Source organism: Camelus bactrianus, chromosome 28, assembly GCF_048773025.1.
Source record: "Camelus bactrianus isolate YW-2024 breed Bactrian camel chromosome 28, ASM4877302v1, whole genome shotgun sequence".
Taxonomy (NCBI): domain Eukaryota; kingdom Metazoa; phylum Chordata; class Mammalia; order Artiodactyla; family Camelidae; genus Camelus; species Camelus bactrianus.
In genome coordinates this window covers 16,676,105-16,700,685 of record NC_133566.1, presented here as the reverse complement: position 1 = coordinate 16,700,685, position 24,581 = coordinate 16,676,105, and the positions used below count along the sequence as shown (strand labels likewise).

The window sequence follows — 24,581 nt, the reverse complement described above, 5'->3', positions numbered from 1 at the left end:
TTATTACAGGTATTTTATTTTTTGTTGCTATTGTAAATGGAATTGCTTTTCTTCATTTCATTTTTGGATTACTCATTGTGAGGATATCAAAATACAATAGATTTTTATATATTGATCTTGTATCCTGTAATCTTGCTGAATGTATTAGTTCTAACAAATTTCTAGTGGATTTCTTAGGATTTTCTATATACAAGACCATGTCATCTGTAAATACAGACAGTTTTACTTCTTCCTCTCCAATCTACACGGCTTCTATTATTTTTCTTGCCTGCTTGTCCTGGCTAACACATCCAACACAATGTTAAATAGATGTGGAGAGCGCGGACATCCTTGTCTTGCTCCAGATCTTAGGAGGAAAGCAGTCATCTTTCACCCACCACGTGTGATGTTAACTGTGGATTTTTCGTAGATGCCTTTTATGAGACAGAAGAGATTCCCTTCTAATCCCAGACTTTTGAGTGTCTTTTATCATGAAAAGGTGTTAGATTTTGTCAAATGTTTCCTCCACATCTGTAGAGATGATCATGTGGGGTTTTTTTTCATTTATTCTATTTAATACAGTTGTTACATTGGTTGGTTTCTGTATGTTAGACCACAATTGTGTTCCTGGGATAAATCTCACTTGGTAATATAATCTTTTTTATATTTTTCTGGCTTCAGTTTGCCTGCATTTTGTTGAGGATTTTTACATCTATATCCATAAGTGATACTGGTCTATAGTTTGCCTCGTTTTGGTATTGAGTGTTCTCAATTGGGAAGTATTTCCTTGTCGTCTATGTTTTGGACACGTTCAAGTTACAAATCGAGTCTCTTTAGTTGTTATATGTTTATTCGGATTTTCTATTTAGTCTTCATTCAGTTTGGGTAGTTTATATCTTTCTAGGACTTTCCTCCCTTTTCCATTTTATCTAGGTTATCTAATTGGTTGGCACACAGTTGCCCATAGATTCAGACGTCACTTCTAACTTGAGTGCTGAATTCTAACCACAGGCTCTTCAGTGCTCGCCCCTGCCCACCACCCCTCTCCCTCCTGCTGACGCCAGAGCCTCAGACTCACCTTGAGAGGGCAAACCCCCAGAGCCATCTCACCTGCTGGCGAAGGTCAGGGCCAAGGCTGTGGCCAAGTGAGGCATCAGCCGCAGGGTTTGCGTTTGGTGCTCAATAATCCTGACCTCTTCCTTGGCTTTGGGCCCAAACTGCCTCCTGCTAGAGACAGAATCAAGCAGATACAATTTTACTGAAATCCAAGAGGCAACATTGTTCCAAACAGCCATCTGTCCTTCAAATACTTCAGAGGACAGGATGCCTGAGTCTCCTAAAATGTAGTTAAGATATTAAGATATTAAAAATAATTCCAAAGAGAGTCCGACAAAAAGCTTTTTAGCTCCCCTGGAAATTAACCTTCCCACCATGGGATATTTTTAAAGCTGTGTATCTATTTAATACACAGAGTATTTTTTACTCCTTAACATTTACATGGCATTTTATAGTTCCAAGCGCCCTATGATCATTAATTATTCAGCTTTCCTAAGTTTCTGACATAGTTAATAGGAAAGGAGCGATATCCTAGAATATATTTCAAAAGGACATTCTCAACAAGGAGGCAACGCTCACCCCGGTGCTTCTGTCAGATTCACAGGCGGGCTGTTATTTTCAGCCCACCTAAATCCCCTCCACCATCCCTGCTGGAAAAGGTGTCCGTGCATCCTGCCTTAAACCCTGTGCCCTGTGGACAGCACTGCATTTCGCTCTGACACAGCTGTGGAGGGGTGAACGGGGGCCCTCCTCGGAGCAGCTCAAAAAGTGGTGTGGGACTGTCCCCAGGTACCACCCACGGACAAATCTTACACAGAGTCCCGCAGCTGCAGATGGCAAGAGCCCGGCACGAGGATGTCACCCTTCTGCCCTGGACAGGCTGATGCTCTACGATACTGGGCTTGGCAGCCTCCCTCTGTGACAGCTCTGACCTTAATGTTGATGTCTGTAACATTTTACACAGACGTGTGCACCATACACACACGCATGTGTGCACACATACACACTTGCACAGCATGCTAGGTTATCAAGCAGGCAAGGTGAACCTGTGCTTCAGACACCAGTGAAATGAGGCTATCCATCAGTCATTCAAGGGGAAAGAGGAAACAGCACATTTAAAAAAATTTTATATCTGATACCTTCTGAGTCATCGTGTCATGCTTTAATACTGCTCCCATTTGTAATTAAAAGAAGGGCACCGTGATCTTTTTAGTTCCTAAGGCATCTAGAATTTACAGCCTGGCCGTGTCATGTGGCTGGGAGTCAGTGAGGACACACCTAGCAAAGCACACAGGCACACTGTGGACGCAGGCTCATCTTCTACCAGCACAGCTTCCCCAGACGCAGTCTAACCACCCCACCGATGGTTGTCCGAGGACCACAACCCCACCCTGCCTTTGTCCATGCCCTCCATCCATCCCAACCATACTCAGCCAACAGGGCACAGTGCCAAACGAGCCTGACAAAGTCTATAGGCAAACCTCTCAGCTTTTGCTGGATCGTGTTGAAGCCAATAAAACAATCACAGATCCAATAACGGTGTCATCATAACGTCAGGTCATTTTATCAACTCCATTTGTCCTCACTCTTAAACTTTCATTTCAAAATGCTGCGATTGTGCTGTGACTTGTCCTATGGTCGCTGTGGCAAAGCTCTTGTCCACTGAAACCAGACGCTGCCACATGCGATTCACTCCCCTGGGGGACATCCACACGCCTGCTCTGTGCTGGCACTACACCAGGCACCAGGCGTCCACCAGAGTCAGGAAGGCCCAGGGAATAATAAAAACATCTCAGATCTCAAGAAGAGAATTGTAGTTACTCTGTCTTTTCAATTTCTCTTGCAAAAAGCATTGTATAAACCCATACAAGGAATTACAAAGATGACAATAAGGCTGAGCTTTTCAGAAGCCTGCACTGTATATTTCTGAAAGCTCTGCCACCTAGTTTCCAGTAGGTGGTGAGCAGGGAAGCCTTGTGCACACCTCCCCCGGCCCCTGCCCACCCGACCCTGTCAATCACCAGTATCTCCTTATTTGGTACCAGAACATCATTGCAGGAAGCATCACCCGGATGGCAACAGCGAAAGAAGGGTCTGATCACAGCACCTTTTAGTTTTAGTTTTTGCCAAAAAATAATTCCAATAACAGAGTGATTGGAGATGGTGTCCCATTGAATTTTCTGTGTGTGCAGTGTCTGTCTCAGCCAGCACTCAGCAGACCCTCAATGTTTGCTGAATGAATAAAAGAATGAATGTGTTCTCCAATGAGGAAATGCAGGTGAGGCACCACGGAATGGCTCACCCCGACCTCAGGGAGGGTCTTTGGATGCCAGATCTGACCCCCGACCTGCCATGCCTCTGTTCCCCAATGTGAGCACCCTTGTAATCACCCCATTTCTTCTCTGACCCTCATAGTTCAATTGGGTGACAGGTGCTGAACAGAAAGAGGCCACCAAGGGTCAGTGCGGCTGGACTCACAGTGCCTTTCATCACACTGACGGGGAGGGAAGAGTTTGGTTAATGTATTGCCAGGTGACCAGGTGATTTCACATGTCTCAGGAGATTTCCCAACAAGAATCTGATTGTCTGCCCTTTCTTGAAAACAAGGAAGATCTGGCAATTCTGGACCCCATTCCTTGACGTAATCCCCTGGTGGTCAGAGGATGTCAGCCCCTCGGGGGTGGGGGGGTACAGGGCTGGTCCCCAAGGTCGCCAGAGTCCTCTCCATTCTCCAGCATCATCAGCCAGCCTGGGAGGTGCCGCGTTTTCAGCCCCACCATAGTGGATTTTTTTCCATCCGGAATTAATTTACATCAGCATCGTAACTTGTTAATTAAGTTCTGCCATTATGATACACGGCCCAGCGTAGTCACAGTGTATGAGTCTATGAATTCATCAGGAGAACTCCTAAGGGCCAAACAGCCCTGGCCAGCTCATACAGAATAAAATCCAGAAGCCTCAGTTTGGCATCCAAGAGCCACTTTGGTCTTCCTCAAGAGTCTCAACCATTTTTCCTGCTCAGCCCCAAAGACACCTTTCCGTCCTGGGCCTCTGTCCAGGCAGGGCGCTCTGCCTGCAGCCAGCCTCAAGCCGAGGTGCCGCACGTCACATTTATGGTGGCTCGGCCCCCTCCTCCCTGTTCTGGATTCGCCCCTTCAAACACCAAACCAAAGCAATCAAAGCGGGCAGCTGCCTCTCCCCAGAAGGCCCCGAGCATTTCATGTTTCTTTCCCGTACGGGAGCACCCTGCCCTTCCGTGCTGGTGCCCTGCGCACCTGTATCAGCCACATGTTTTGATGCGTGGACATCTGGGCTTTGGCTGGCCCTGGAGGGACTGCCCTTCCCAGGACAAGCCGATTCCTCGAGGGAGCAAAGGACTGTATCTTTCATCTGCAGACTAACCAACCCAGAGCCCACGCCCCCAGCCACCTCCCGCACGGGTTCTTTCACTCACTCGAGGCCACTGTTCCCCAGCCGGAATCGCCCCAGGGCCAGGAACCAGACCATTGGCGGCCTGGCTCCGACAGAGGTGGCAGGGAGAGGGGGCCTCCAGTCTCTGTGCTCTGAGAGCGCTTGGCCGGAGCAGGAACCCTGCCCTGCCACTCTGCGCTCATCCTCTTACTTATGCTCTCAGGGCCCAGGATGGTCCAGGCCCATCCCCTGGCTGCCAGCACCCAGGCACATCTCCCTGCACACAGCTCCCACATCCCTGCAACTGGCAGTGATGATGGCCTGCCAGATGCTTTCACCATCCCAGTTTACGATCTATATGGACACCATATTCCTCCTTCCTTTTCCTCCACTGGGTTACTATTTTCCTTTAAAAGCACATGTAAAAGCTATATTTTCCTCTGTAAACATAATTTTCATTTCAGGGCCAGAAAACAACCCCAAAGTCACTGGGCTCAGATTCTTCATGGGCTTTAAAAACAGAAAGTGGTGCATGTGCACCACAGGAGCCACGCAAGAGGGCTGTGAACGAGGCCGCTTAAAATTACAGCGTCGAGAAGCTATTTCTGGATTCCAGCAACTCATGAGGAATAGAGGAAACATTTATTTGGGGTTGTTTTATTTCATTCCCACTCGATTTTGAGCACGGCTGCTTAAAGCAACATTCACAGAAAATGACACAGCTATTAATCACCAACTCCGCTACTGCGCGCGCAGCCTCTGGGGGCGGCCGCGCTGCCCGCCTCCCCAGCCCTCCCTCCGGTCTCTTCTCCCAGAGGAGGCCGGTGACCTACTAAAAAGATAATTGCTTTGCGTGTTTCCTGCTCTGTAGCATCGTTGCGTCAGCCTGCTATGAATGACATCTAGTCAAACTGGAAGGAGGGGAGTTCTGTGGCTGGGCCCCATCCTTGACCCTGAGACTTCTTGGGGTGCGAACTGGTTCACGGGCATCCCTGTCACCAGAGGACAGAACCTCCCTCCTTCACTGTCAAAGAGCTGACCTCTGTGGACAAAAATGGAGCAAATTCCTGAGCCCTAGCCATGTTCCCTGCGGCCACCTTCCCTCCAGAATAACTCAGCCACAGACTGGACGCAAGAGAGCCCGTGAGTACCCGGCCAGTGGACCACTGAGCCTCATTCCCACTGGCCCCGGTGGAGCCCCCCAGCCTCAGAGAGCCCACAGCCCATCTGTCTTTATTTCCCTCCTTCTTTGCAGTGTTCCTGGACATAGAAACCCAAAGAGAAAATACGTCACACAGCTGGGTATTTTACAGGCACCAGTTGGACCCAGCAGGTTTAGTTCAGCTGCCCAGCCAGGGTGCAAAAACTGGCTACTTATCATCTTGTGATGTGCCACAGATGCCTGACTCCCAGTCCCAAGCCTCAGCACACCCAACCCCAACCAACCCCATCTCGGGGTCCAGTTTGGGACCACAGAAGGGGCCGGGCTGCACACAGCTCATGCTATTTCTTCTGTAAAGTTGAACATTTGATAATTTGCCCTGGGGCTCTGGCAAAGCAACCATGCGTTGAAACATGAGGCTCAACATGTTACATCCACCGTGTTTTCACTGTCATTCCCCAAATGGGCAGTTTACAGCCCGTCTGGAGGAGAGATGTTGCAGGTGTATGTCTGTAACATGTGGGTAAGTGCTTCTTTATTAGTAGACCTCGTTGTGATTCAATATGCAAAACGGTCCCAGGGAAAAGTTCTGAGTGCCCCTCCAGTCCTGCAGAAATCCCAGCAAAATAACTTTTGCACCTTCCAGACATCTTTTTTTCCTCTTACTCTTTAACAGTCTACCAATAACCGCAGAATAGAATACACAAACCTCAGTGGTTGTGATGGGGTCAATGACAATCTTTAAACAGGAGAATATTTAAGACACAGAAAAAAATGAAGGTGCTTTAGTACCAGTGTCCAAAGGTCTAGAGAGAGCGCGGGGGCCGCCACCCTACATGCACACACAGATACGAGAGCCTGTGTTTTCTTGACCGGAGAGCACAGAGAAAAAGCCTTCACCGTTGCTTTTTTCCCTTTTTCAAAGGTCACACCAAATCAAAACTCAGGAACATAAAGGCTCCCCTCCCCAGTGGGAAACCCGTGGGTCTAAAGTCATAGCCGGTGTCTGGTGGGGACTGACATTCTGCCACCCTCGGCTGCAAAGACTGTCTACCCCATCCATCAGCCCTAGAAGAGCAGTGCCAAGGGGCGCGGGCTGCAGAACCACAGGGGGTTGGGATCAGGCCACCTCCTCGCATCAGTGGATGGATGACCCCAGAGGAGACCCCAGAAGCCCTTCAGAGAAGAGACCACATGAGGCAGAGTAACCTGTGGCTATGTCTCCATATTTCTATTGTGTGGGCCATTTCTGGCCAAAATCACAACTCTAGGGTATTACCATTGTAACCCTGACCACGCAGGACCAGTAGACAGCCAGGCCTGGCCACCCTGGATCTGAAGGTTGACCAACTCTTCTTAGACAGTTCCATGACACCAGCAAGAGGGGTCTGACCCCTTCACCACAGACCCCGGTCAGCCCGGCCGCCGCTCTGCTGAGTCTGTTCTTTTCCTCTTCTGGTGCTCATGCGGCCCAGGGAGGCCACCTTGGGACCAAGTCAACATCACATCACCCCAGGCATCACAGGAGGAGAGGAGGATATTGTGGTTAAAACCCAGGCTTTGGGGAGGACAAACCTGGTTTGCACACAGACTCTGACACCTGCAGTTTTATTCCAGGCAAGTTCCTCAAACTCACTGAGCATCAAGTTCCCTGATCCTAAAACGGGGCTGACAATGACCGTGAGGACTAAGGGAGATACTGCCCACGCCTGACACACAGTAGGTGTTCAAGGCATGGCAGGGTCATCACCACAGTCATTACCGTTATCCCGAGTTCCCAGGATTAACCTCTGTTCTATTCATCCTTTATCTAGGAAGGCCATTTAAAACTTTCCCACAAGAAACACTTTTTTTTCCCCTTTCACCCAAACAAAGCATCAATCTATTCTGCATCACTAAAACTGCTGGAAAAAGATTCTCAGGGTGAAGAGAAAAATCTCTTCCACTCAACTTTAAATTAAAGATAATGAAATTGCTGACAGAGAAGAAAGCAAACTGTCAACTGGTAAGTTAGAAAATAAGTGTGTGCTGTGTGTGTGTGTGCGTGTGTGCGTGTGTATGTATGTGCTCATGTGTGTGCATGTGTGTGTATGTGCTCATGTGTGTGTGCGTGTGTGTGTATGTGCTCGTGTGTGTGTGCTGGAAAAGCTTTCTAAAAACACCTGCCCTTCTTCTGTACCCAAGAACACCAGCTAATTTTATTCTCCCCAAATTCCAGGGAGGGACAAGGTGGACAAAATGAAGCTGGGGAAGGTGGCGTGGGCCGAGCCTTCCAGCACATCATGTTGTCATGGAAGCAGCAGGTTCCTTCCAGAGTCAATCAGCCTACTCGAGAGAGGAACCTGGAAGTTATTCAGAGGGTTCCCACACCAGGGAAATTAATTTACTTTTCAGAATTACAGCCTTAGTAATATCTATGAGTGACATGGTGGTGGTTAATGTTAGTCGCCAGAACTCTGATTCCTTGAGATTTTTCTTTTAAAACAACTCACATTCTTATGCATGCAAAACATTAGAATGGTGGGAGATGTGGAGCCATAAATTATAGCTGCCTGGGGTGGCCTAAGGACTTCACTGTTGAATTATTTTCATTTTTTTTAAAAATCACACATACAGAGAGAGACAGAAGTCTCCTATCAGCTGCACTGCAGAAGTATTGCAGAAGCTACCAGCACTTTGGCCCCTAGAGTGAGGAAGCAAGAGGGTGACCCTGCTGGGAGCCAGCCTCCTCTCCTCTCTCCTCTGTGGCAATAAAGTGAGTCATGTGAATTTTTTGGCTTCCTGGGGAAAAAAATGCAAATTTAATATAATTTATATAAAAGTTAAATTTATACTACACTGTAGTCTATTAAGCATGCAATAGTATTACGTCAAAAATGTACAGACCTCATTAAAAATATTTTATTGCTAAAAAATGCTGACCATCATCTGATTCTTCAGTGAGTCATAGTAGTAACATCAAAGGCCCTGGTCAGAACGGCCAACATTAACAAGTCCACAAACGATAAATGCTGGGGAGGGTGTGGAGAAAAGGGAACTCTCCTACTCTGCTGGTTGGAATGTAGTTTGGTGCAGTCTTTATGGAAAACAGCACGGAGACTCCTCAAAAAACTAAAAATACACTTATCATATGATCCAGCAATCCTACTCCTGGGCATATATTCAGAGGGAAATTTAATTTGAAAAGATACATGCACCCCAATATTTGCAGCAGCACTGTATATAGTAGCTAAGACATCGAAGCAACCTAAATGTCCATCAACAGATGACTGGATAAAGACACTGTGTTACATTTATACAATGGAATACTACTCGGCCATAAAAAAAGAATAAAATAATGCCATTTGCAGCAACATGGATGGACCTGGAGATTGTCATTCTAAGTGAAGTAAGTCAGAAAGAGAAAGAAAATTGTCATATGGTATCATTTATATGTGGAATCTTAAAAAAAAAAAGACACAAATGAACTTATTTACAAAACAGAACCAGACTCAGACATAGAAAACAAACATATGGTTACCGTGGGGAAGGGTGTGGGAAGAGATAAATTGAGAGTTCAAGATTTTCAGATACACACTACTATATATAAAATAGATAAACAACAAATTTCTACTGTAGAGCACAGGGAACTACATTCAACATCTTGTAGTAACCTATAATGAAAAAGAATTTGAAAACAAATATCTGTATGTATACGTATGACTGACTATGATGCTGTACACCAGAAACTGACACAACATTGTAAACTGACTAGACTTCAATTTTTAAAAAACAAATTAATGAATTTTTTAAAAACCCCTGATCACAGATTACATGACTAATACAATAATCATGAAAAAGTTTGAAATATCGTGAGAATTACCAAAACGTGACACAGAGACACGAAGCGAGCGCAGATTGTTTGGAAAATGGTGCCAATAGACTTGCTCAATGCAGGGTTGCCACAAACCTTAATTTGTAGAAAAAATGCAACGTCTGCAAAGTGCAGTGCAGCTAGGCACAGTGAACTGAGGCACGCCTGTGTCTCTCGTAGATGATCTGTATCAGACTGAACACATTTCTCGCTATTCCTATTTGAATGAGAGTTTTTATCAAGAATGTAGATTACATTTTTTAAATGCTCTTTCTGCACCAATTGATTACGATTACATAATTTTTCTTCTTTAGTCTATCAATATGGTGGATTGCATTGATTTTTGAATATTAAATCAGCTCCATAATAGAATAAACCCTACTTGGTCATGGTGTATAATTCTTTTTATATATTGCTAAATTCTATTTCCTAAAATTTTGCTAAGGATTTTTGTGTCTATATTCATGAGGGATACTGTTCCATAATTTCCTTTTCTATTACAGTGACTTTATTTGGCTTTGCAAACAGAATACAACTAGCTTCATAAAATGAATTTGGAAAGTGTTCCTTCCTCTTCTATTTTCTATTAGAGTTGTACAGAATTATTGTTAAATTCTTCTCTAAATGTTTGGCAGAATTCTCCAATGAGAATATTTTGTCTGAAGATTTTTTAGGAGTTTTTAAATTAATTCAATTTCCTTAACAGTTATAGGATTATTCAATTGTCCTACATATGAGATGAGTTGCGGTATTCTGTGTTTTTCAAAGCATTGGCCCATTTTGTCTAAGTTTTCAGATGTATGTTTACACAGTTGTTCCTGGTATTCTCTCATTAACCTGTTTAATGTTTGCAGGGTCTGCAGTAATATCCCCCGTCTCATTCCTGATACTAGGAATTTGTGTTTCCTCTTTTCCTCTTTGACAGTGTTGTGAGGGGTCTGTCAATTTTATGGATCTTTTCAAAGAAGTAGCTCTTTGTTGCATGGATATTCTCTTTCCTTTTTTTTCAATCTTCTAGTTTGCTGATTCCTTCTTCCGTCCCCTCCATTCTGATGCTGACACCATTCACTGGGTTTTTTATTTAGGTTATTGTATTTTTCTGTTCTAAAATTTCCATTTGGTTCTTCTTTAATATAGTCCATCCCTTCACCTCCACTTTCAATTCTTTGCCAAGACATTCTATTTTTTCATGTTTCAAGCGTTTTGTAATTGCTCTTTGAAGCATTTTTCTGATGGCTGCTTTAAATATTTTTCAGATTATTCTAACACCTCCATCACCTCAGTGTTGGTATCTATTGATTATTTTTTGTCATTCAGTTTGAAATCCTCCTAATTCTTAGTATGATGAGTGACTTTTTGTAATTGAGACAGGTACATTGTCATGTTATGTTGTGATTCTGGATCTTATTTATATCCTCTGGATCTCTCTGACATGAAAGGAGTTATTCCTGATGTGGAGGCAGAAGGCTAGGCTCCCCACCTGGTCTCTGTTGACACCCAAGTGATGGGGATGAGTTTACATATTTATTAGCCATAGATATGTCTTCTTAAAATTGTCTCATATCATATACCTATTTATTTATATACTGTGGTATTACTGTTTTTCTTATTTATTCACAGAGGCTCTTTATATATTAAGGAAAATAAACCTTCTTTAGTCATGTTTGTTTAGATGTTTCTTTACTGTGTCAAGTCTTTATCTTTGCTTTTGAAATATGTACATTTTTAAAATGTTTATATAATCAATTTGATCCAATGCCTTTGCTTTGGAATTTTTTTTTTCCTATTAGGAATGTTTTTAAAACTATACCAAAGGACCAGACACTTTTTTCCTTCATCTGTGTTACTTTGTGGTTGTTTTAACTTTAAAGATAAGCAGAGGTGAGAGATGTAGGTCTACCCCAATGGGATACAGGAATAAATCTACCAATAGAGTTAACTGTAGCAAGTGCCACTAGGCTGACTGGAGAAGGATCTCTGAAGGTGAACAGACTCTTGTTCCTATCTGCTTAAAATAGCCATTCCCAGGGTTCAGACAATTCCCTTGATCTTCCTCTTTCCAACTGACTTGGCAGACGAGTCCTTGCTTTAACCTCTCTCCCACTTCATTCTCTAATCTGCCAGGAAATTAATGCAAGTCCTGAGCCTCCCTAAACACAGCTTTTTCCAGGCATCCTTTTTCATCTTTGATTCTAAAACTGAAATAATAAGTAAAAGCAAACTTTGATATTCTGTTGGCACCAGAATACGTGCCTTCAAGGAATATTTATTTAAGGGGAAAAAAATCTCTTTGAGTGGGTCTATACTGTAATAACTACCCCTCCCAGCAGAAGCCAAACACTTCATCTTCCATCTAACAGCATCTATCTACCCAGTTGTTGGGCCTCACTTCTGTCCAGCATCTGGATGTCAGGTGTTGGATGAACACATCTGTGACCAAGGCCCAGAACACAGCAATGAAAAGTTCCCTCAGCTGGCATTATCCAGAGAACCCACCAGTGGTCTGCTGCCCTCAGCCACAGAATGGACCTTCATGGAGCTTATTATACCTTCTAATTTCCCAGGGTTTCGTTTTAGGACATTCTGCCTTCACCACCTAGATTTCACTGCCACATTTTGCCCAGAAATATCTGCCTCGTCTGTGACCTGGCTCCAACCCTCTCCTGGGTATTCCCAAAGGACAATGCCGTCATCTGGGTCATGACAAGCCCATCTTGTTTCTTTGTACTGATGTATCCTTGCACATAATTGAAGATTATAAAGAAAATAATCTGGCAGTTGTTTTCTTTACAAAAAAACATTTCCAAAATTAACAATTTATTATGCCTGTGACAAAAATAATTCATCTGCTTTGCAGGGATACTGCCTGGAAATAAACTTCCACGAGGTCATTTGAGTTTTTGTGTACGATCTTGGGATGCTGGAAATTATCCAAATCATGGGCTGCCAAAGAATGCAACACAACTTGACAGCCTGGGTGAATGCATTTCAAAGAGGCTGGGGAAGGCTGGTGGAGACTGGACCAGGGAACCTGCCAACGATCAGGAAGCCAGGGTCCTCGTACCCCCTCTATCAGGACTGAATCTGAGATAACAGCACACTTCTGAGCTTTGCTCAAAAAGGAAATCTAATTTTCATCCCCAGCCAGACTCCACTCCTTCTGCTGACCTGCATCCAAGGTACTGATACCCAAACTTTTTCATTTAATCACTGAAAACTATTTCTAAAACAACTCCTAAAGTTTCAGGAAATTATCCTAAAGACATTAAGCAAATGGAGAAACATTAACTCAAAAGACTCAACTTAATCTCATTTGAACCTTAATCTACTCCATCCACCTCTTTCCCCGACCCCTCACCACCAAGAGCTCAGAGAGATGGAAGCTGTACACTGGGCAGGTGGTACAGCCAAGAAGGCGGGGCTCTATCTCCATATGCAACAGAATGAAACTGGAGTCCTTTCTTACACTCTATACACACAAAAAATTATCTCAAAATGCATCGTAAACCTAAATCGAGGGGCTAAAACTATAATGCTCTTGGAGGAAAGCATAGGAGTAAATCTGCATGACCTTTGTTTAGGCGATGATTTTTTAGACAGGATACTGAAAGCAAAAGTAACAAAGGAAAAAGAGATAAGCTGGACTTCACCAAGGTAAAAAAACATCTGTGCTTCACAGGGCATCATCAAGAAAGTGAAAAAACGACCCACAGAATGGGAGAAAGTATTTTCAGGACATACATCTGATAAGGGAATGGTAACTAGAACATAAAAGGAACCCTTGCAACTCAACAACCCAATGTTTAAAAATGAGTCAAGAACTGAATAGACATTTCTTCAAAGAAGATACACAAATGGCCAATAACCACATGAGAAGATGCTCAGTATCAACAGTCGTTAGAGAAATACAGATCAAAACCGCAAGCGGATAGCACTTCACGCTCACTAGATGGTTACAATAAAAAAGACAGAAACGGGTGTTGGTGGGGATGTGGAGAAATTGGAACCCTTGTACGCTGCGAGTGGGAATGCACAATGCTTTAGCCGCTTCGGAAAACATTTTGGCGGCTCCTCAAAATATTAAACATACAGTTACTACATGACCCAGCATTTCCACACCTAGGTAGAGAAATTAAAACATTCGTCCACACAAAAATCTGTGTGTCCATGACTGTTAATAAGAGCATTATTCACAACAGCCAAAAGCTGGAAGCAACCCAACAGCCGTCACTTGATGAATGGATAAATAAAATGTCTAACATCCATACAAAGGAATGTTATTTGCACTGTAAAGAAGAATGGAATTCTGATACATACTACAACATGCATGAGTCTGTAAAACATTATGTCAAATGATGCCAGTGACAAAAGACAACATGTTGTATGATTTTACTGATACGAAATGACCAGAAAAGCCCTGCTGATGAAGACTGACAGTAGATTAGTTCTTGCCTAAGGTTGGGGGTAGGGGTAACTGACTGAAAGTGACCACGAATGAGTAGAGGGTTTCTCTCAGGGACTGACAAAAACTCTGTAGAATTAGACCGTGGCGATGGGTGTACAACTCTGTGAATATACTAAAAATCATTGCACTGTTTACTTTGAATGCATAATTTACGGCATATGAATTGTATCTCAATAAAGCTATTTTTCGAGAAAAAAAAAAACAAAACAGTTGGGGCAGTTCACTTTACTTCTCCATGGGCTCTCGAATTTCCAATCCGACACAATCAGACAAGTGTTGCTATTCACAAGGCCCTGTGTGCATCTCATGAGAGACGTGTAGATATCCGTGTGGAAAAATGGATCGAGTGCTTGAAGATTCTATAGAGTTGAGTGCAAAACAGTAACAAACATGTGCCCAGATGTTCACTTTGAAGATAAAATAGAAGACTTTTGAAACGTAAGACAAAATCCACTTAAGGAACACTCATGGGAAAAGTATTCTGAATTTAGCTGTCATATTACGCTAATTTATTGGACAAAAGCTACTGGGCTGGCATCTTTGGTTTTCACTGCCCTTCTCTCTAGACAGACAGGTTTAGTCCCATAACTATGAATTTCTTTCTGTTCATACGTTATTCATAAGTTTTAAGTGGCACCTTCTAACACAGTTTTTCCCCAGACACTGAAAACTTCCTTCAAGTTCTGTTATAATTTGAATCTACAATTTCCTTCTCATCAGCAAACCACTGAAGTGACTTCAGCTCCAACGAGATCACTCCTCCGGTGAGGTCCTCCCTGTCCTGCAGGTGTAGCGGTGTCTTCAGCTCATCACCAGCCAAGATAATGGGAAGGAGGAAGGATTCATGGCTGGCACAAATTAGAGTCCACAAGAACGATTCCCAGCACTACTGTCAAGAGGGAGAATCTTGGCGCCATTAGTCTTTGGTTCACTGCCTTTCTCTCGGGGGCTGGGAAGAAAGCAGGTGAAGAAGATTCTGGTCGCTCCTAGGTTGTTCTGTGCCAGTGTATTGGAGTTAAAGAGAGGAAACGAGAATTTTCAGAACTGCTCCAAGTGCTTGGTGCATTCACACAGGTCACAGAAGCTCCTCCACAAAATCATCTTCTGGGGAGTTATCGGCAAACCTGAATTTTTGGAAGAGATACCAAACCCTAGCAAAGCTAGATCATGTGCCTGAGGCCCCAGGGCAAACCAAGGCCATGCTGGAACTTGATCCTCACGTCGTCCCATTCCTCCAGCGCTCTGCCTGGGCGATGCTGGGGTTACAGGAGACCAATGGCCACTGACCAGCAGCTGGGGATGGGGTCTGGGTCAGCCCTGAGGTTCTCATCTTTGAGGGGAAGCAAATTTTGGAGACTTTATTGACTAAAAGTTCTGGCTGAAAAGGAAAACTGATGCAGCCTGTTCTTTGCACGTACACTAAATATTTATTCAGCAGGTTAAGTCTTTGGAGAATCATTTACTGTATGTTTTTATTCAAATTACCAAGTAATTGTCTTTCTCTTTAAACGATATTGGGAATTCTGTATACGTATGAGGAGAGGTAAGCAAATGTCCTCCACCGTCAGCAAGCAAGAGAGGAAAGCTTGCCATTCTGAAACAGCAAGAGGAAAACTTGGGTGTTATCTATCCTGAGTAAGAATGCTGGACTTTTTGTCCAAACTAGAAAGGCAGCGCAGAATTTAAAGCAACAGCAAATTAACCCCTCAAGCTGGAATAGCAGAAACAACCTCCGGTAATTGCTAACGCAGCAGCCGTGTGTCACGGCGTGTGCGAGCCTGGGACTCATGTCTGGGTTTTTTGCTGTCTGTTCTCGCTGGAAGGTGGCAACGTGATCAAAGGATGTAGCGGAACCAAGAGTCAGTGCCCTGCGCTTCACATCAGCTGTCTGGTCCCATACAAAAGCACTTTTGATGTATTTTCTGAAAAAGAAGCCAAATCTCCACTCCTCACAACAAGACCGGAAAATTCAGAACATGCTAACACATTCGATAATTTCACTTTCGGATCAAAGTTCATGCATCTCAGACCACCTTTAATACGTGGAGGCAGAAACGTCTACAGTGGGGCCCGTCCACACCACGCCAGCAATTTCTAAACGGCATTCTGCAGACCTCTCACAAAACAACAATGCTCTTAGGACCCGGGGCAGGAAACCCTGAAAAACAATTGGGGGTAATGCAGTGGCAAGCCCATATGAATATATCGTTGGGAAAGGCATCATGAGGGCTGGCAGATTTCAGGAGCAAGGATAAGAAACATTAGCCCCAAACCAGCTTTTAGGAAATAGATCTAACCTGTACAGGGGCTCAGTAAGCCAGCTGAAGGCCAAGGAGCAGTTCTGGAAGACGACTCAGAAAAGAGGACAGAAACCTGAGATGGCGATGCGTTCAGTTCGTCTGCAAGGCTAAACCCAGTGGAATGCTGAAACATCATGTGCAGAAGGCTCTTAGGAGAAAGTTCAGGCTGGCAGGTGGACAGTGGGGGGAGATGGCTGCAATACACCGGTAAGGGCGTCAGGGAAAATCCTTGCTCAGTGCAGCCAACAATTGCTAAAAACCCTAAACTAGTGTTTAATATTAAAGTAATACATGCACATGGTTTAGATATTGGTATTAAAAGGAAGGATTTCCTTCTCCCCCACCCCTGCCCACACCCTGTAAATAACCACTGCTGACAGCCTCGTACATGTGCCTTCAGATGGCGTGTGTGCACACACGTGTGTACACATATCCTCCCATCCTTGTCTTAACACAAATCGGATCACACGGTACCTCCTAACCTGTACCTTGCTTCTCTTCGCTTAATAACATGTCTCTGAGCTCTTTTAGATCGTATTACTGTCCCACCTCTTTCTTCATTTTTTTTACCAATCACATAGTTTCCCAGTATATGGATTAACTACTTTTGATTTAACCAATCTCCCCTATTAGATACTGAAGTGTTTACAGTATGTTTCTATGATAAGCAACACTATGCTTAAATATTCATTTTCGCTCTTCTACAAAGGATACAAGTATGCCTTTCAGCACGTTTCTGGAAGAGAAGTTTCTGGTACAAAGGGAGCAGGCATTAACAACTTTTATAAGTACTGAGAATCAAGAAGTTATTGAGGAAACCTTCCTGTGCTGTTGGTGGGAATGTAAATTGGTGCAGTCACTATGGAAAAGTGTGGTGGTTCCTTAAAAAACTAAAAATAGAGTTACCAGCAATCCACTCTGGGCATATATCCAGAGAAAACTCAAATTCAAAAAGATACATGTACCCCAAATGTTCACAGCAGCACTATATACAATAGCCAAGACATGGAAGCAACCTAAATGTCCATCAACAAATGATGGGATAAAGAAGATGTGGTATATTTATACAATGGAATACTACTCAGCCCTTAAAAAGAATGAAATAATGCCATTTGCAGCAACATGGATGGGCCTAGAGATTATCATACTAAGAGAGGTAAGTCAGACAGAGAAACACAAATATTCTATGATATCACTTACATGTGGAATATAGAAAATAATATAAATAAACTTATTTACAAAACAGAAACAGACTCACAGACATAGTAAACAAACTTACGGTTACCAAAGGGGAAAGGAGGGGGAGGGATAAATTAGGAGCTTCGGATTTGCAGATACAAACTACTACAAATAAAATAAACAAGGTCCCACTGTATAGCACAGGGAACTATATTCAGTATCTTGTCGCAAACTATAATGGAAAAGAATCTGAAAAAAGAGGCCATTTAAATAATAATAATAAAGGCTATTAAAATCAAACAGAGAATACTGTTCATCCCTAAACACAAAATAGCACTTACGGAGCCACAGAAAAGCAGGAAAGTCTTCATTCACTCCCAGCCCCGAGAGCCACCTTTTGCCAGTCCCCTCCTCCGGGGTGCTTCACCTTACCGGATCCACCATGGGCCAGTCCACACTTGCTAATAAAGGACCTCAGCTCTTCTCAGAGAGCCCCTGTGATCTCTTCTGGCATGATGGCTACACCTGGCATCAGACAGCCTGGGCTTTGACACCTCTAACAGCTAGAACAGGATTCGGCAAACAAGTTTTGTAAAGGACCAGTTACTAAATATTTTTTGCTTTGTGGGCCAAATGGTTTTTGCTGCAACTACTCAACTCTGCCCTAGTAAGAAAGCAGCTGGATATATGGGCTTACAACTTCATCTATGAAAACAGGCAGTGGGCCAGATGTGGCCACCAGTGCAAAGAACCGGAAGATGAACACTGGCTACTTGCTAATCAGATAGTTTTACCATCACAAGCTGGGGTGTCCTTAAGAAACAGTTTGCTCCACAATCTAATTACTTACTCAAAAAAAAAAAAGTCTTAAGATCAATTCTTCTGAATCATTGTTTTTATAACAATTCTGTAAATCCAGCTCCATGCCCAAAGTGTCCTGAAGGAGCCCTAACCCTAAAGACCCTTAGCAAATACAGGGTCCACTACAGAGCAAGTTTGGGAAACACTAAATAATCATTACCTCCTCCAAGGGAGTCTCATGTACATGCAACAGCACGTTAATAGCTCTGAGAAGTACTGTAGTAAAGAAACCTGCTCACCTGAGTTTTCCTAAGTTACTGGGCATCTGACCCACTTTTGCAGGGGGCAGCGCTCTGGGACATACCTTTTGAAATGCCCAGTTGGACGATGACTAAGGTCACTTACAAGTCAGTCCTTTAGATACAGCCAGTGGGGCTCCAAAGAGCTGCCTTGAACAAGACCCTGCATTTCTGGCAGGTCAACCCGCTTAGACGTGGCCCCAGACTCTGCACGATCTACATCGTTTCCTCGGAAGGACCAGCCTTGGGCACTTCCTTCACCCTTTCTTGTGAACAGAGGGAGGACCCGTGGGCTGGGCTGGGTCTGAGAGTTTGGACACTAAGTGAATATGATTGAAGTTGAAAGTTTTAATAGCTAAAGGCTCGTGAGCCTCCTGACCCATTCAAGACCACAGCAGGATGCTGTTAAGGATAAGGCAGAGCTGACGTGTGACCTCACCTTTCTACCTGACAGGACAACACCAAGCTCCAGCCAAAGAGGGGAGGGACACAGGAGGGGGTCCTGTAGAGGTGGGAGATAAGATTCTTCTCAAAGAAACAAAAATGCAGAGATACATTCTGCTAAGAGACACTTTCTAACACTGGTCAGAACTGAGATACAAAACTTGTATGTAAGCCTTTCTATCTTTTGCCTCTTGGAGAAAGGAAGTCAATTTACCATTTCATCATTTACTCAATCAACAGTTTTTACTGAGAAACTTCTACGTACCAGGTACTTCCTCAAGCTGAGGATACAGCAGGGAGCAACCAAAGTCCCTGCCCTCGAGAAGCTTACATTCTACAGGAGGGAGAAAGACAAAATCTATGGACACAAATGAGGACTAAGGGGCTGCGGTCTTCTGGCTTGAGTCGTTGCTGCTTTCAGTCCATTTGTTGTTCTTTTGTGGGGAACCCATCACCTCCCTAGCAGCCTGCTCTGCAGCTCAGTAAAATGGGATTAGATGCAGATTTATTTGTATTCATTCTTTTCAGGTTTGACTGGGCTTCTGACTCAGAATTTGTGTCTTTCGTCAATTCTGGAACATTTCTAACCAATATTTTTTTTACCATTTCCTCCCCTCACTTCTCTGTGTTTACTCTTTCTGGCATACATACGAGTCAAACGTGTGTGAAAATTTCTCACCCTTTCCTACATACTCCCTAACCCTTCTTGTATATTTTCCACGTCTTTGTCTCCACCTAGTGTATTAGGCATAATATCTTCAGGTAGAACTTCTCATTTACTAATTTTCTCTTTAGTTGTGTCTAATCTATTTACCTGATCTTTTGAGTTCCATTTCCAATTATTGCATTTTTCACTTCTGAAAGTTCTATTTTTTTTTTTTATCTTTAGTGTTCTTGATCATTTCTGATAGCCTCTGAGTCCTTGGTCATTGTTTTGATATCTTCTTTTGTTTATTTACATATGTCATTTTCCACATCAGGTAACATCTGCAGTCTTTGCAGGTCTGACACTGTCAATCATTACTTCTGCCAGCCTGCTTATTATGGCTTATTTCCTTGTGGGTTATGTGAGCTTAGGTTGTGAGTTCATGTTCCTTTGAACATTATCTCTGGAAATCTAGGTTTAATGTGTTTTCTCCAGAGAAGATTTCAGATTGGTTTCCAGAGCCTGCGGGTATTCTCAATGTAAGCTCACCTTAAACGAAGGCAGGATTACGGTTATAAGCACTCTACCCTTGGGCTCCATTTGGGTTTTCTGGCCCCTCCATCATAGCCAAGGTCAAGACAGGAAGTGTCCTCATCATTTCCATCTTTCATCCTGGTTCTGCTTTCCAGTGTCACCCTGCTGGGTCTCAGCTTTATACAAAATTCTCAACCTGAGAACTGACCTGGTTTCTGCCCTGGGTTCTGTATCCCATCCCAAGCACACAGCCTGGCAAAGCTGGGATTAACAGACACCCCCAGGGCACTGTCAGTTTCTCCGGGGTGCAGTTTCCTTGCTACTTCACCTCAATTTATGTCAGTTTAGTAAAGCATTATTTTTCCAAAAAGATGGATGCTTTTTACATTTTATTCGGCATCGCTGGGTGCCCACTACTTCCTGGAAGGGCTACTTGAAGTTTCTTGTCCACTATGCAGCCAAACGGAATTTGTTTTCAAAGGAGGACACACAACCTATAAAGAGAGCATTTAGGTCTGGGCGCTCCCAGCATCCCAGTATTAGTTCCCATCTGGCCACCACCCAGGGTGGGGCTGGCTGGCTGGTCACCTGCTTATATAAATACTGTTATATTGGAGCCAGCCATGCTCATTTACTGATGGATTATCTATGATGACACTTGAGCTACGACAGCAGAGCCGAGTATTCGTGACAGAGACCACATGGCCCTAAAATATTAACCATCTGGCCCTTTACAGAAAAAGTTGACCGACCCCTGAACTAGAAAGTGCCTGGAAAGAAAACAGTCCCTCTGTCAGATATTCATTTTCCTCCGTGAAACAGGCATGTTGGTCATTTCTGCGCTCTTCTCCCCTTTAGCCACAAAGGATGATCATGAAGAAGACATCCAAGCTGAAACTCTTGGTAAAGCCTAGATCCTTTATCGTTTTGTTTAAAGCAGGAGCTCAGGAAAGGCTCGTGAAGTTTCAGAAGGCATGAGGATCGTTTTCAACGCTGACATAAGACATCGGTGATATATTCAGAAGGACCTTCGGTTTGAAACTCTTTTGGAGAACTAATCCAAAAAGTGCTCCTGTCTGGCGAGCTTCCTGGTTTCCCCACACCCAGCCTGGGAGTGCCCAGGGGACCGCCTGGAGCATCTGCCTCTCCAGATCAAAGGCACGGTCCATGCGCTCAAGGAGGATTACTCTCCCCAGAGGGGCCCCACAGAGCACAGGAGCGAAGCCACTGTCACCAGCGGGCAAGACACCAACAGGCATCTCTCCTGTCCGGTCTTCACCATCCCGGTGGCCAATCTCATCCCAGGGGGCCTTTCTGGCCTTTAATGTTTTAGCAAAGAAATTTGGCATCAGTGTCAGCAGAGGGTCTGACCTTTGTCAAGGCGAGATAACGTGGTAACATCTGCTGTCTTTGGCGGCCCAAGTGCTGTGGGAGTTGGTAGGAAAAGGAAATCCTGTGTGTTTGTGAACTGCCTCTACTCAGTGGTTAGGATAAAAGGCTTCAAGTCAGTCTGTTTTCAGCTAGATCTACAGTGTTTGAAAAAAAAAACAACAACCAAACAAAAACCCATTTGCACAGATCCCAGAGAAGTGTGATTTCTTAGTAGACCAACATAAAAATGGACAGAAGTTATAGGTCTTTCAAGAAATGTCTAAAAAGCCAGCACGTGGACCCCAGCTGGAGCCTTGCCTGATGCCAGTGGTCCCAGAGCTGTGAAGGAGTCCAGGGTGGCTGGCATCAAGATGGAGAGACACCGGCTCCCTGTAGATCGGAGGGCGGACGGGAGCCAGCTGAGGACTGACCATTAAGGGGAAGCCTGGAAGATGTTCCTATACAGCCCGTTTTACTCTCTGCGCACCTGACCTCCATACGGCCTTGGAGAGGCAAGAACAGCAAGACAGTCACACCGGGGCAGCAATGTCCCTCTGTTGCAAACAACCAAATCCACCTGAGCGTCCTTTCTTTCATTCACTTAACTACCACCTATTCAGCGCCTCCTTGGGTTCTGTGATGTAGGAGGCCACAGCCTGGGGCGGTCCCTGCTGTCGGGGGGAGCACAGGTGCCATGGGAGCTCCAAGGGGGGAGCACTTGGCTGAGAGTCTCCACGTGACTCCCGCCTCCCCTCCTTCATGTAAATCTATGTACAATTTGTGTTCTGCTTTTCTGTCTTTTTTCCTATTTCCTCCAAGAGTATCAGCTCTGAGAGGCAGGGATCTCCATCTGGTTTGTTCACTGCTCTTTTCCCAGTGCCCCAAAAAGGGCTTGGCATGCCTCGACCAAAGCTGCTGAAAGAGTGAATGAATGGGCCAAAACAATGCTTTTAGGGTCTGGTCTTTCATTCCGACTTGTTTGTGCCACTGTCTTCAGTTCATCAGCAGGTGACACCCGACACCACCAGGACTGACGGCCCATCAGGCTCAGCTTGAACACCTGGGTGCAGAGGCCCCCTCGGTCCGCTGGAAAGCTCCCCGCAGCCCGCGAGCGACAGCGCAGGCGGTCCCGGGCAGACTGGAGGGAGAAGCTGTACAGGGTACAGCATCCCCTGACCCTGACAGAGGCAGGCTGGCTCCCGGCTGCACCTGACCCCCGCCCCCCTGCCCCGCCTGCTCCCTCCCTCCCAGGGGGTCCTCTGCCTTGGTAGGAAGCACCCCAGCCCTTTCTGCCCCAACCCACAGGCCCAGGACCTCAGCATCACACACACGCACCTCTCGGAGGTGGCCGTTCTCCCTCACAGAGGGTGCTGTGGACTTCAAGAGGGACATTTGTAAAAGTGTCCTGAGGTCCACGCAAGGAAAGAGTCATGGACAGGAGGGTGAGTCCAGGCTCCCCGAAAGCAGAGGCGCTTCCAGTGTCTCTGTTCCTGGTGGCCGAGAGGTGATGTTTCACAAAGCACAGCAGAGGAGGTCTATGCAGGCCCGGGGACAGTCTTTCAACCCTGCATGTCCTCAAGCCAGCGACTCGCCTGCCCTGTGCCGTTATCAGATCTTTTTTTGAGGATAAGAATGTCTTTCCTAGGCCTCATTTAGGAACCAGGTGAAGTTTACTCCGCATTTTACAAATGAGGAACCCAAGGCTCAGAGAGGTCGGACAACCTGCCCTTTATCACACAGCACCAAGATCCAGCAAGGAACTCTGCCTGGCGCCAAGCCCAGGCCGGGTGTGGCCACTGGGACTGGCAGAGCTGGGGGCCCACTGCAGGACGCAATTCCACCTGGGCTGCTAATAGATTAAAAAAAAAAAAAGCACACTTCCCTTTGGAGGCATAGGAGTGAGGTAGAAGGGAAGGGGGTCCCATAGGGGAGAAGCTAAAAAACACAGCCAGAAACCATACTGTCACCTACACGCCCGGACCACACACCCACCTGCCAGGTCGGTGACTCCTGGGGCCCCGCCCCTCCCCTGCACTGGCCGTGTCAAAGGTGTAAAGACGAGGGTTGTCATAGTCTTGTGGCTTGTGATGACCCGGTTTCAAAGTCACATTCTTCTTTCCCCAAAACTACGTTAATAAAGAAAGTAGAAGTGTGTTATGACTCACAGAAACCTAAAATAATGCTCTGGGGGTGAGGAGGCTTGCCCCGTAAAGGCTCAAACAAGATACTCTAAAAGGGGTCATTATCAACTGGTTCATTTACGCGTGAATAGCGTTCTCTGTCCCCAAAGAAGTGAGCTTCCTCCCCGTTAACCTAAGTGTCCACGAGGGAAGCAGACCTGTTTCCTTGTCACCTAGGTGCAGACACAGCCCGGGCCTGGAGGCCACCACCGGGCATTCAGGCCATTCTGCAGGCTGGTTTAGAGCTGTGATTACACCACGTATGAAATAATGATGGAGGTTTTCTTCCTGGGAAAGAGCTACTGGCAGGACAAGGGGACAAAGCCGGCCAAGAACACAGAGGGGACCGCAGCCATCTCCCAGCTCAGGGCTCTGGGCCCCAAAGCACCTGTTTCAGATAAGGCAGACTCCCGGCTCCCACCCCGGGGAGGCTGATTCAGGGGGTCCAGGGTGGGCTCGAGACACTAATGCAAATAATAAAACCAACCATTCTCTGATACCCGCCACTCAGCACCCGTGGCCTTCACCCTGCTCACACCACCACTGGGAGGTGGAAACTAATAGCATTTTTATTATTATTTTAACACCCGCCCCCCACCACCGCATGCTGACCTGGGACATTCACAGAGTCACTATCAGCAATGTCCGTCTGGGCCGCCCCTCACTTTCTAAGGAGGACAGTAATGGGCTTGCTAAAGGTCACAGCCTCTGAGCGGCAGGGATGGGCTCCCCGTCCTTGCTCACTCTGCCTCCCAGAGACCATCTTCCCTCTCCTGCTGCCTGGCTGTGCCCTCCAGCGACAGCCCAGCCCTGCCTGCGGGGAGCCAGGGCTGGGGCTGGGGTGGGAGAGGCGCGTTCTGCAGCGAGCCTGAAACCAACCACAGAACCCAAGGACCCGGTC

General features: G+C 45.3%; 1 protein-coding gene across 4 annotated transcripts in view; it reads right to left on the bottom strand.

Annotated features, from left to right (window-relative positions):
- The window catches only part of ACOXL (acyl-CoA oxidase like), a 255,445-nt gene that overhangs the window by 138,962 nt on the left and 91,902 nt on the right, over positions 1 to 24,581 (bottom strand). For 2 of the 4 annotated variants that reach the window (XM_074354662.1, XM_074354665.1), the window contains one exon: positions 1,090 to 1,206. The exons of 1 other annotated variant lie outside the window; for it this stretch is intronic. In XM_074354662.1, coding sequence (XP_074210763.1) covers positions 1,090 to 1,206 — 117 coding nt within the window. The remainder of the gene's footprint in view (positions 1 to 1,089; positions 1,207 to 24,581) is intronic. One more of the 4 variants, XM_074354663.1, reaches the window with a different exon arrangement.